General features: G+C 36.3%; 1 protein-coding gene across 1 annotated transcript in view; it reads left to right on the top strand.

Moving 5' to 3' along the window:
• The window catches only part of NUP205 (nucleoporin 205), a 45,477-nt gene that overhangs the window by 24,408 nt on the left and 8,393 nt on the right, over positions 1–12,676 (top strand). The window contains exons 22-35 of the mRNA XM_031600388.2: positions 381–505; positions 1,353–1,467; positions 1,802–1,951; positions 2,773–2,847; positions 3,553–3,710; positions 5,142–5,222; positions 5,804–5,995; positions 6,857–7,127; positions 7,566–7,664; positions 8,792–8,940; positions 9,701–9,892; positions 10,089–10,210; positions 11,881–12,019; positions 12,237–12,363. Of these exons, the coding sequence (XP_031456248.1) occupies positions 381–505; positions 1,353–1,467; positions 1,802–1,951; positions 2,773–2,847; positions 3,553–3,710; positions 5,142–5,222; positions 5,804–5,995; positions 6,857–7,127; positions 7,566–7,664; positions 8,792–8,940; positions 9,701–9,892; positions 10,089–10,210; positions 11,881–12,019; positions 12,237–12,363 (1,995 nt within the window). The remainder of the gene's footprint in view (positions 1–380; positions 506–1,352; positions 1,468–1,801; positions 1,952–2,772; positions 2,848–3,552; positions 3,711–5,141; positions 5,223–5,803; positions 5,996–6,856; positions 7,128–7,565; positions 7,665–8,791; positions 8,941–9,700; positions 9,893–10,088; positions 10,211–11,880; positions 12,020–12,236; positions 12,364–12,676) is intronic.

The raw sequence follows: 12,676 nt of genomic DNA, 5'->3' as shown, positions 1-12,676 counted from the left end.
GTAGTCACTGCTTGGGGATTGCTGGATGTTGGCTGATGGGCAGCTTTGTTTGTCGGCAGGGCATTGGTTGGCAGGTGGCAGATAATTGGAGCTGAAGAGAAATTTCTTAAATAAGTTTTGATTGCATAATTTGTCTTCTTTCACCAGTCTCAGAAGCCCGCAGAGTAACTAACGATGTTTTCATTTAACTTTCACTGAAAGACTTCCTGCTTTTATTTTAATTCAGATTTTTTTTTGATATTTTTCTGCTGCTCTTTGAAGCAGTATAGTACAGCACAAGGTATCTGAAGAATTCAGTTTCTGTAATTCTGTGTACTAGTCTGCATTTGTCATGGAGGCAAGTAAGATCAAGAATGCTAGGAATTTTTTGTGTTTTTAAGGTGTTTTGGGTTGTCCACGGACTTGCCTTCATGCTATTTTGAACATACTGGAAAAAGGCACTGAAACAAGAAATGGGCCTACAGCAGTTCAGGAATCTCCTCATCTTGCAGAACTCTGTTATCAGGTATTCAGCGTATTTTCTTTTGACAAGTAGTGAACGGTTCTAAATAAAATTAGCTGCTTCATGGCTGGTGAAATGGATAATTTTTTTGTTTTTTACAAGCATCTGTCAGATTTTTTTTTATATGTTGAACTGCTTCTCTTCTGTCTTTTCCTATGTGAAAATGTTATATCTTCTAACAACATGATAAAGAGCCTATACTCATATCAGAACTTGGAATATACTTACAAACCTAATGATCTAAATATTTTTGTCAAGACTGAGTCTTTTGTGACCACATACCGTTTTTTTGCTTTAATGTTTGGAACTGCAGTTTGCCAACAATTAAGATGATAGATAATCACAAATAAGTAAATGAAATTATTTTCCTTATTCTGCAGCAGAGACGTCTGTCTGTCTTTCTGTCTTGTCAGGGGGAGCAGGCAGGGAAGACAGTTGGATTTGACATGTAAGCAAGGTTAGCTGGTGTTTGGCCTTAAATAGTAAAACAACACATCTTCATAATGCAGCTAGTCTGTGAAACCTTGAAATTATTTTAAATATAAATAATTGAAGTGGAAGGGGAAAAAAAGATGACGTCCTGTCTTGATGAACCTAAATAAAAAATTGACATTTAAATGAAATGGACAAATGGGGAGGATTATTCAGTGTCACACTGTAGGTGACTAGTTTTTATAATTGTGTACATGCTGATAATCCTTCAACATTATAATATTTAAATACTGGATATACTGTTTGAGCAGTAAAACAGAGTTATGCTGCTTTTGATTTGACAATTTGTTTAGTTCTTCTGTTTTGTTTCTTTTTTCTTTAATAAATTCCATAAATGAATATTTACTGTTTTTGTCAGGTGATCTATCAGTTATGTGCATGCTCTGACACATCGGGTCCAACTATGCGATACCTGAGGACCAGTCAGGATTTCTTATTCACTCAGCTGCAGTATTTGCCATTTTCTATAAGAGGTAACTTTTGTACTAGGATAAGATTGTGCCTGCTTAAAATTCAATGCATTCCTTGCATCTGTAGGAATCATAGAGGAAAGATACGTACTTTTTTGTTTGTTTGTTTGCATATATAATCTATATTCTAAATGCATGTGTGTGTATGATTCCTTCAAAATATCAATCTGCACGAAACAGCTTTTGTCAGATCCCTCATTAATTTTGTCTTGTGAACAGTTGGTGAGCAATTACTAATAGCATCTCCTAAAAGCTTTCTCATATGAAAAATGCTTTCCTCGGAGTGGGCAGTATTATTTATATTCACTTTTATAATTGTTTCCTTATCCCCACTCAGAACATGAGATTTCAACACTGAACCAGATGTCATGGTTAATGAAAACTGCAGCTATAGAAATGCGAGTGACATCACTTAACCGCCAGCGCTCCCATACACAGAGACTGCTGCATCTGCTGCTTGATGACATGCCTGTGAAACCATACTTGGGTAAGAAGAATCTGTTGTGAGGAAAAATAAACTCAAATAAATGAAAGCATGAGAAAATGGCTTATTTTTAAGTCTTTTCTCTATAAGCTTGTGACATTCATTTCTGGTTTTTGAAAATGAATCTGTTCTTAGGTATGGAAATGCCACTGGAGAGACAGTAAGAAAGAGGATGAACTTGGATGTAATGCTCCAGATTGAAAGAAAGAAGGGCATCTTTTTGCTCATCGCTGCTTTGTCTTTGCTTCAGATAGTAGCTATGGGTCAATTTGGCTTTTGACAGTACAACATCACGAAAAAGATATTTCAAACCAATATGCCTTAAAATGTAATGTTACATATAGTATGTAACATTAGGCAAGACTTCATAGTTTCAGAACAGATTAGTAGGAATCAAAAGCAATATAAATAGGTGGAAGTAAAAGTCATTAGGTACAGAGAATTAATGGGAGTAGCAGGAAGATTCTGTAAGAGGGTGCAGCAGCATGGCATTTTTCCCTTACTTTTCTTGATCCTTGTGGACGTATGGCTGCTGGTTCAGATACCCTACTCATTCATTTTACTCTTCATCTGACAACATTATACGTACTGGGGGATGGGGTATGCTTTTAGGCATTTCCAGCAATGTCAAATCTGTATTTGATAATTGTTAACTTCTGTGAGATGTATTGTTTTCATTTTTATTAACAATCAGGGCTATTTTATCTGTATTAATAACTTTAACATGAAAAGTTTGTGTGGTCTCTCTGCCTTCCCTTTCAGGATTGATAAAATAGGTGGCATTTTTCTCTTAATTTTTTAATTTATTGTTTCATTACCTTCAGCTGATGGTGAAGGAGGGATGGAAGACGAAAGTCGATCAGTTAGTGGTTTTCTCCATTTTGACACTGCCTCTAAAGGTAACCAATCTGACTGTTAGTTATTTCCCAGTGAAGCATTCTGATCCCTGAACCAGGGCTGCCTCTAGTGGAGGACACTGTGAGAAAGAAGATAATAAACTTTTAAAACAGCAGCAGCACATGGAATACTTTTTATTGTGAAATAAGTGAATTTTAGAACTTTGACATAGGTGGCTGGAGAGTAGAAAATAATACACTGGAAAGGAAGGAAGAACAGTGTGTTTTAGAATCTATGGAAGGGAGAATTGGGAGGTGGCAGCCTGTAAATTTAATGATAACAGTAACAACAGTGAGACTGTTGCTAAGACTTAACATGCTTGTGTATTCATGACAGAGAATGTAAATACCAGATGATTAACTTTAGATTCCTTATCGTCTTTTTAAGTCTCAGAAAAAGCCTGCGGAATAAACAGCCAGTTTTTAAGAGACAAAATTTAGAGTCATGTAGTTGCAAGTGTATACGTAACAGAGAAAATAGAAAACAGCATAGTTAATAATTTAAGGCTCTAGAAAATGTTCTTAACCCCCTTATGCAGATTGATAGCACTTTTGGAAGATTTCGTTTTCTTTTGAAACGATATTAAGACATTAAGATTTGAATTTAAGGGGTAAATAAGACTTCTTTCATCAGTCGTTTTATTTGATCCTTTTTTTTTCCTCCCTGTGGTATTTTGGAGTACATCCTGAATTGTTTTGTATTTACAGTTCGCAGGAAAATCTTAAGTATCTTGGATTCTATTGACTTCAGTCAAGACATTCCAGAGCCTTTGCAACTGGATTTTTTTGACCGTGTTCAGATTGAGCAAGTCATTGCTAATTGTGAACACAAGAATGCACGCGGGCAAGTGGTCTGCAATGTCAAGGTGCGCAGTCTTTCTTCTCAAATTGTGTGTGCCATTTTTATCCTGATAATTATTAATTTCTTTAATTGATCAGTTCAATAATTACACTTTGAAAGTTGCTTTTACACAAAGAATGTAGCTGTGCGAACTGTTTGGGTTAACTTATTTTTATTATCTTCTGTATTGTATACATAGATTTCTCATTTACACCTGACAAATTGATGAGTTCAAGATGCTTTCAGGAATATTTTCTGTTTTAATGATCTTCCCTCCTCAGAATAGCCAAATGAAATTACAGAAATGACTTCTGCATTTCATGTTTCATTGTTCTGTAGTACACAGCTGTGTAGTACTGCATATGTACACAATTATGTACATAAAATACTTGTGTACTGCAGTTGTCCATAAAGGTTTCAGGTAAGATAGCGTCTGATGGGGATAAGTACTTGACAAGTATATAATATGAGGGCTGCTGTGAAAGTAATGCTTCCTATTTTATTATGTTGGCCCACAATGTCAGAGGTGGATGTTGGTGGAATGGCAGTAGAGGTTGAACCTTCCCGCCAGTATTTCTGTATATGTTTTGTTGCCGTGTGACAGATGGCAGCAGATGGGCAGTCTGACAAAATTATGTTTGACATGGAAGTGTAAGTGAAGTAAAAGTGTACGGAAAGAAATTGCACCCATTGATGCTCGCTGAACATTTTGGAGACCAAAGAGTGGATGTGAGTGCAGTGAAGTGGGTGGTGCGTTTCAGTAGTGGTGAAAGTGCTATGAAAGACAAGCTGTATTCTGGATGGCCATGCACAGCTGTCACAACATGAAATAAAGAGCATCTCAATCAGTTCATCCACATGAATTAGCTAATGGTGTTGACTACATTGAAAAAGAATGTTTTGTAGCAGAGAATTTGCTCTATCAGATAGTGTTATTGTGCTCTTTGTATCTGTTGTAGTCTCCATGGAAATAGAAAGCATTATTTTCAGAGTGACCTAATAGATAGATCTGAAAAAACTGTGATCTAAAAGACACTCAACAAAGCAGGAGTAGAACAGAATATCTAAGTGATCTTGATGGCAATGAGAAAACTCCTACTCCACATTACTCTACACTGTAAATGTAAATTAGAGGAGATAAACATTTACATCTGTGCAAGAGGTCTGTAGTGAAGATTGACAAGAAAAGGGAGTTGTGATGTACTGGAAGAACTGATGATTTAGGAACAGAAGGAGACAAATAAGTGCAGAGATGAAAAGTGTAATCAGTAAGCAGAGACTGGACAGCTAAAAGTAGTTAGGTTTCTCCCATATTTAATTCTCTGAAGAATGGGTGAGATTCATTTGAATTTCAGTCTTTCAATTGCATTTCTTACTATGTAGCTACCTCCTAAATAATTTTAAATCTTTCTTGTGGTTAAAGTTTCTTATTTTTAATAATCCTTTGCCATTTCAGCATCTTCACAGAGTTCTGGTTGCAGAAGTCAATGCCCTTCAAGGAATGGCAGCAATAGGTCAGAGACCTTTACTTATGGAGGTAAGAAAATAAAAAATAAGCTGCTGTTGTTTCTCTTGGTGAATTTCATAAAGTGTTAAACAGTAAGCTTTACCATGAAAACTGTATATTTGAGTCCTGAACTTTGAGTTAGTAATTCCTGAAGGTGAAAAAAAAGACATTGGTAAGAGAAACTAGTTCTTAACATTCTGTTCTCTGTACAGTATCAACCAAGTTTGTCTTGCCTGTCTTGTAGGAGATACCAGTTTTATTTCTGCTTTTTTCTACACAATTAGTTTCTTTGAACTTGGAGGATCTTAGTTATTTTTTGATGCTCTTACTATCTTTTAACTTTATTTGCAATTGGATTTGAAAATAGAAAGATGAAAGAGGGATGACTGACACTAAAATGAGAAGATAATACTTGGACAGCTTTTTCCAGTTGTCTGTTTCCATTTGTAAGGTGTATGTTAGAATTTCTTTCAATTTTATAAAGCTAAAGACTTATCCTTTTTTTCCCCAGAGACTTACTAATAGATTAATACTTCTAATCTTGAAAGCTATCTTTGTCATTAACCTCTTTTGGCATATTGTAACTCAGTTTTTTTGTCGTGGGTGGTCAGGAGATCAACACCATCCTGCAATATGTAGTGGAGCGGAATAAACTGCTGCAATGCCTCCATGCTAAGAAACATGCTTTAGAGTCATGGAGGCAGCTGGTGGAAATTATACTCACTGCCTGCCCCCAGGATCTTATACAAGCTGAAGACAGACAATTGATTATCCGTGATCTATTACAGGACGTTCATGACAAGGTAAAGCTTTATTGGAAAACAACTCTCTCCTTGAACTTTGTTGCTGTGTCTTTTTGAAAGAGAAACTACTCTTCATGTAGCATTCTTGATTAAAGACAAAACAAAATTTATTTGCCTTTAGTGTTCTTTTCAGCTTTCTGATTGCTACTGTGCTGAAGTTAGAATGCACTGTGAACAGAGTAGCTATGTGAACTATGAACCTTATATTGACAAATTTTAAAGACATTTTAGTGTTAACTGGAATAATGATAGCCTGGAAAGGAAAATGAGGAGACAGCCCATTTTGATAAAGAATACAGAAGAACTCACTGAAGTGATGAAAGCAGCCAGTACTGTATTTGTTAATTTATTGCATTTAGATATTCATTTAAATCTTATCAATACTTCTTTTGAAGAGTGAAAGAGTTTAATGAATCCTCATAGTAGAAAGAGTAAGGATTTTGTAATTAGAAATAGCTGTGAGAGGCTAAATTAATTACTTCTATAACTGTAGGGAAAGACCATGGCAGATAACCAGTTCTAAATTATCCAAAAAAGTGTGATTGTCACAATCCAGTTAAAGAAAGAAAGATTTGCTTAACCATCCCAAGGATCAGGGCTCATCAAATACTCCAAAAGGAGGGATCTCCAGGTAGAGATCTTTCCTTCATAGCAGTCAGCCCTGAAAGGAGGCTTAGGGAAAGGTGGAACCCTGATTGCTTTCACCTGTACTCCCAAGGCTGGCTGTGTCCCTTGACCAGGTGCTCAATCATTGGTTGAGGCTGTGACTTAGCCATTCCTACACAGTAACTCATGAAATTAGACACTTATGGACTTCTTTTTTCCCTTTGCTACTGCTTGTTTGTTTTCTTCTGTGTTAAGATCCTGGATGATGATGCAGCTCAGGAGCTGATGCCAGTGGTGGCCGGGGCTGTGTTCACCCTCACTGCCCATCTTAGCCAGTCTGTGAAAACAGAGCAAAAACAGCCACTTGCAGTCCCAATGACTGGACAGTCCCAATATGTCTTGATGCTGGATGGTTCTTTTACCTCATCACCTGGCTCTGAGAGCATATCCATGGGTTTTGCTTCCATTGGTGACTCTTCACTCCACATCATCTTAAAAAAGCTGCTGGATTTCATTTTGAAAACAGGTATTTGCAGGGCATGTGTAAGAATTCTAACCACTGAAGGTAGAAGGATGATCTGAACTGCTTGATTTAACAAACCTACTGCCGTGAAGTTTTTTTTTATTGCAGTCAATTAGATGGATCTTCCAAGATTCATATTGAGGCATTATAAGTGATACTGCTAATATGAAAAAGAATAATTTAAAAAAAGGCATATTTTTAAAAATCAGAACAATCAGAAGAGAACGTAAATTACTTTAAAGGGAATTTCATGTTTTAGTATTTATGGCAGCATAAACTTGCTGAATTTACTCATAAATACATTTTTATACAAACAATAGAACTCTAATAAATCTGTTTGTTTTATCTTTACCAGCTCTGCCACAGAAAAGTGTCAGTGGCAGATAGCTTTGTGAAGATTGCATCTATTTGGTTCTAATTATGAATATTTCTTGCAAACAGGTGGTGGATTCCAGAGAGTGAGGACACACCTTTATGGGTCACTGCTTTATTATTTACAGATTGCACAGAGACCGGATGAACCAGACACTTTAGAAGCTGGTATGGTTCAACTGTATTTTGGGAAAGAGAAAAAACAACAACAACAACAAAAAAAACACAAAAAAATTAAACATGCTGAGATAGTTTATGATACAAATTTTGTCTATTTGAATTGTCTGTCTAGAAGATAGAGCATTTATTTTTGTGTAGAGCTATGACTCACAGCTACAAAGTTGTTGAAAGACTGGAGATTACTTGGACCTACACCAAAACAGTTATAGCTGTAGAAATATGTTGTCTTCACATCTTTATGTATACTGATGCATCCTTCAAGCTGTTAAAAGTATGGATGCCACTATGATTATGTTTAAAAAAAAAAACCAACCAAACAACCTCAGAGATAATATTCTTTCTTTCTGTTTAGTGGGAGACTCCAGGGGAAAACAAACAACCACAAAACGGAGCAAAAAAACCCAACAAAACAAACAAACAGAAACTCAGTAAAATGCCTTTTTCAAGCTAGTCAGCTGCTTCTTAACCAGCCTAGAGAGCTTCTGGCCAAAATTACATTGTCTCTCTTAATAGTCTGGGTGCTTGACTCATCAGCATTTATTACTGCTATTTCATCTTAGATGTTGAATGAGGATGGAAAAAGAACACTTGGGGTCACTAATTGTGCATGCAGACTGTTATTACTTGATCAGCTTTTTGAGCCTAAGTGAAAATAACTGAAATTGTTATGACCTCTCTGTAGTTTATTGCTGGCTTTGAAGTCAGGACGTTTCCACTTACCTCATCTTGTTTACTTTCCTTCAAACTGAGTATTTTGTTCTCTATGGAAGTTCTTAGCTCTAAGAACTATTTTAATTTGCATGTATTCAATCTTAAAATAATTTCATACAGATTATTTACAAGCATGGAGTAAGTATACGGGCACAAATCTTTATTAATTTTGGCTGGCACGTTATGTGATACTTAGGAAAAAAAAAAAAAAAAAGGATTTGTGGGAAAATGTCTGCACTTCAATCAAAACCCATTATCCCATGGTTTTTATATTTCTTTTTCAACATAGAGAATGCCCTGAAAGAAGTAGCCTAAGCTGTGCTATAAGTAAGCTAATGCCAAGCTGCACACTTAGTATTTTTCCTTTTTAGCTTTACTTGTGGTTTTTTTTTTTTTTTTTACAGCTAAAAAAACAATGTGGGAACGTCTGACAGCTCCTGAAGATGTGTTTAGTAAATTGCAACGAGAAAACATGGCAATTATTGAGAGTTATGGGGCAGCTCTCATGGAGGTGGTCTGTCGTGATGCTTGTGATGGCCATGAGATAGGCAGGGTAAATAAATCTATTCCTCTGCAATTACTGCTTTGTTTGTTATAGAGAACATTTTCCTACTGTGCAGGGAAAGTAAATTTCATGAGGTAGAACTGGAACATTCTTTGTAGATACTTTGTCTCTTTCACATTTCTGTCCTCCCCCTTATCCTTCAAGCTGTTAAAAGTATGGATGTATATACGTATTATTTTGTCAAAAAAGTAATGTGTCCTTTTGTTTAAAAACAAAAGTATCAAGGACTACTGCAGAAGATTGCAGATATGAGCTGCTGTGACATTTATCTGTTATCTTTAAGTCATGACCTTAGTGGTTAACTTTCCCACTTTCGAAAGATTTGTTGACTTCAGAAGTAATTATTTTGTGATATCTTCAGTAGACAGAAATCTAGTCAGAATGCAATCTAATTTTAATTACTAATAGTTCTTATAGCAGTATTTCATTAAAAAATACTTTGGCATAGTTATTGGTGAAGAATATCTGTAATGTTTTGTTAAAGAATGAGCAATAGAGGAAAGGTAATTGGCTTAGAGGAAAGATAATTGGTTTGTTGTATACTAAAACAAGAATTTTTACAAAGTATTTTACAAAGAAGGGATAGACAGAAATACATTCTGCTTTTAAGAAGTGATTAGAAACAACTCCCTAGCATTTAATATTTTTGGGTATTTGTTAGAAATCTCATTCATCTTATCAATTTAATCCTGCTTTGGATTTGTTTGTTAGTTTCCAATTTTGTTTGTTTTTTTCTTTCCCATCCCAGATGTTGGCATTGGCTTTGCTTGACCGCATTGTTTCAGTAGACAAGCAGCAGCAGTGGCTTTTGTATCTCTCCAATAGTGGCTACCTGAAAGTGCTTGTGGATAGCCTAGTAGATGATGATCTCACTCTTCAGAGCTTACTCACACCTCAGCCACCTTTACTTAAGGCATTGTACACCTATGAATCCAAAATGGTAAGAGCACCTAAGGAACAATTTTGTGTTTCTAAGTTTTAGTTGCTTATCTATACTCTAAATCGATTGTATGCAGAAATGCTGTACTAAAATAATAGTATTTGAAATGATGCTAAAATCAAGAAGGAATTACTTACTAGTCTGTTGTTTGTTCATTGCCAATAGCAAGTACTTAAGTTTTTCTGTTGTTCTCTAGGCATTCCTCACCAGGGTAGCTAAGAGTCAGCAAGGGGCATTAGAACTGTTGCGGTCTGGAGTGATTGTAAGGCTGGCACAGTGTCAAGTATATGACATGCGACCTGAAACAGATCATCAGGGGTAAGTGTTGTTCCCCTAGTTGGTTTTGAAACTGTAATACAGTAAAGAGAGCACATTTTATCTTTTTTATAGCCATGAGTCTTTTGAGTAAGTTTTAGTGAGTATATTCTTTTTGCATTTGTTCAAGCTTTTTTCTTTTATTGAGAGAAAAATTCCAAGTGAGTGTGCTTGCATGTTCAGTTGCTTATAGTATGTAAAGCTGTATTCGTTTGATTCCTTAGGCAGGAATGGTCCTCGTGCTAATATTTTTTTTAGATTAATATTTGAAAAGCTGGTCAACTACCACTGCTTAGGGGAATTGATAACTGGTGAACAAAAAGTAGAAAGTTAAACTTCCCCCATGATGCACTAGCAATAGAGCAATAAACATGATAGAATAAATATAATTTCAGAAATATTTCATGTATTTAAATATCAGCCATATACTGCTTGGCAAGTTTATTGGTATGTTGTCATATTGTTGGTCATCACAAGACAACTGAGAGAAGAAAGTTGACTCCCAGAAAACTGAGCAGTCAGGGAAAATCACCATGGCAAATTTGAAACCTTGGTCATTGTTTTAAATTTACAGTTTTTAGTAATGTACTGTGGGTTCAAACTTTGAAAAAGTAAAACTTAGACAAGTAAGAAAGAACATCAAGTTGGTGTGGTACAGTTGACCTTGGCAGTCTTGAAATGTGGACCCATGTGAACCTCACGATGTTCAGTGAGGCCAAATACAAGATCCTGCACCTGGACTGGGCAATTCCAAGCACAAATACAGAGTGGTCTAAGAATGGTTTGAGAAGCATCCCTGAGGAGAAGGATGTGTGGGTGCTAGTTAGTTAAAACCTCAGTGTGAGCCAGCAGTGTGTGCTTGCAGCCCAGAAAGCCAGCCGTATCTTGGGCTGCATCAAAGGTCTGTGGAGACAGGCTGAGAGAGTTGGGGTTGTTCAGTCTGAAGAAGGCTCCAGGGAGTCTTGGCAGCCTTCCATTACTTAAAGTGTGCATACCAGAAAACTGTTAGAGGGACACTTTAGCAGTGAGTGAAATGATAAGACAAAGGGTAATGGCTTTAAATGAAAAGAGAATAGATTTAGATGAGGTGTAAGGGAGAAATTCTCTACTTCGAGGGTGATAAGGCACTGTTACAGGTTGTCCAGGGCAGCTGTGGGCACCGCCATCCCTGCAAGTGCTCAGAGCCAAGTTGGATGGGCCTTTGGGCATCCTGATCTAGTGGAAGATGTCCCTGCCTATGGCAGGGAATGGGAACAAGATGATCATTAAGATCCCTTGTAATCTGTACAATTATATGGTTATATGAAATACTTTGTGTAGAAGTATCAGTGACATGTATAAAATCATATGAAACATATAGGGCATTTGTAGAGGACAGTGCTTTTCAATTGCTGCAGAATCAAGCACATCTCTCCATAAAAGATTTGAGAACATTTAGTTTTATATCTGGAAAAGTAAAGAAAGCATGTGTCTTATTTCTAAGACAGATTTATTTCTTAGTCTGTTTTCTTATGGTATAGTGCAAAAAAGGAATTATCTTTGAATGGAGAAAATGTCTGATGGCAACCTTTTAGGTTTTGGGTGGTTTTTAAGCTAAGGCTCTGCTTCATGAGTGGGCCTCATTTTTCTTCATTATTTTTTCTTTACATTTGTTTTCCCCTAAACCACTTAAGAATGTATGGAATGAGAGATCCCCCACTCTTCATTCCTGCTCCAGTGGAACGTTATCGCCAGATTCTGCTTCCAGCTCTTCAGCTGTGCCAAGTGATTCTCACATCCAGCATGGCACAACACCTGCAAGCAGCAGGACAGGTATGTTGTGAAAGATGCTGAAATATCACTGTTATTGTTCCTTCGATCAAACGGTGTGTCATCTTGCTCTGCTTAAGTAAGCTATTTTAAAATAACATTTTCAATGATACTGAGAGATTGCTCTAAAAATTCCCTCAGAAGTTAAAACACTGCTTCCTCTTTGCTTACTGCTAAATTCTGATGGATTCACATTTCCTTTTTTCTTCATGTGTTACAGGTTTTGCAGTTTCTCATTTCCCATTCAGATACTATCCAGGCAATCCTGAGGTGTCAAGATGTTAGTGTTGGATCTCTCCAAGAACTGGCCTCCCTGACAGGAATAATCAGCAAGGCAGCTTTGCCTGGTAAGAACCTGTTGTTTTGAATTCTCTTACCTGCATTTGCATGAATATTGGAGTTTGTTTTCTATAAGGAATTAGTAGACTAGTATAATGTGCATTTGATTTTCATTTTCTTTTCATTATCCTACCTGGAAGTAAGTCCTTTTTGTCTTTGAGATCACTTGTTAATAGTAGTGTTCAAAGTAGCTTCAGGAATTTTCATTCAGAAAATTCTACAGCTGAGGAAATAAAGTCAGAAAATGTTTGTGTACCCATATCTTTATTAATGTTTTCTACATTTTTATTTCTTTTTTTACTTTACAAATAATTATTTTTT

Source organism: Phasianus colchicus, chromosome 1 (assembly GCF_987193195.1).
Source record: "Phasianus colchicus chromosome 1, bPhaCol1.hap1.1, whole genome shotgun sequence".
Taxonomy (NCBI): Eukaryota; Metazoa; Chordata; class Aves; order Galliformes; family Phasianidae; genus Phasianus; species Phasianus colchicus.
The sequence above is the reverse complement of the archived record's forward strand: the minus strand, read 5'-3'. Positions and strand labels throughout refer to the sequence as shown.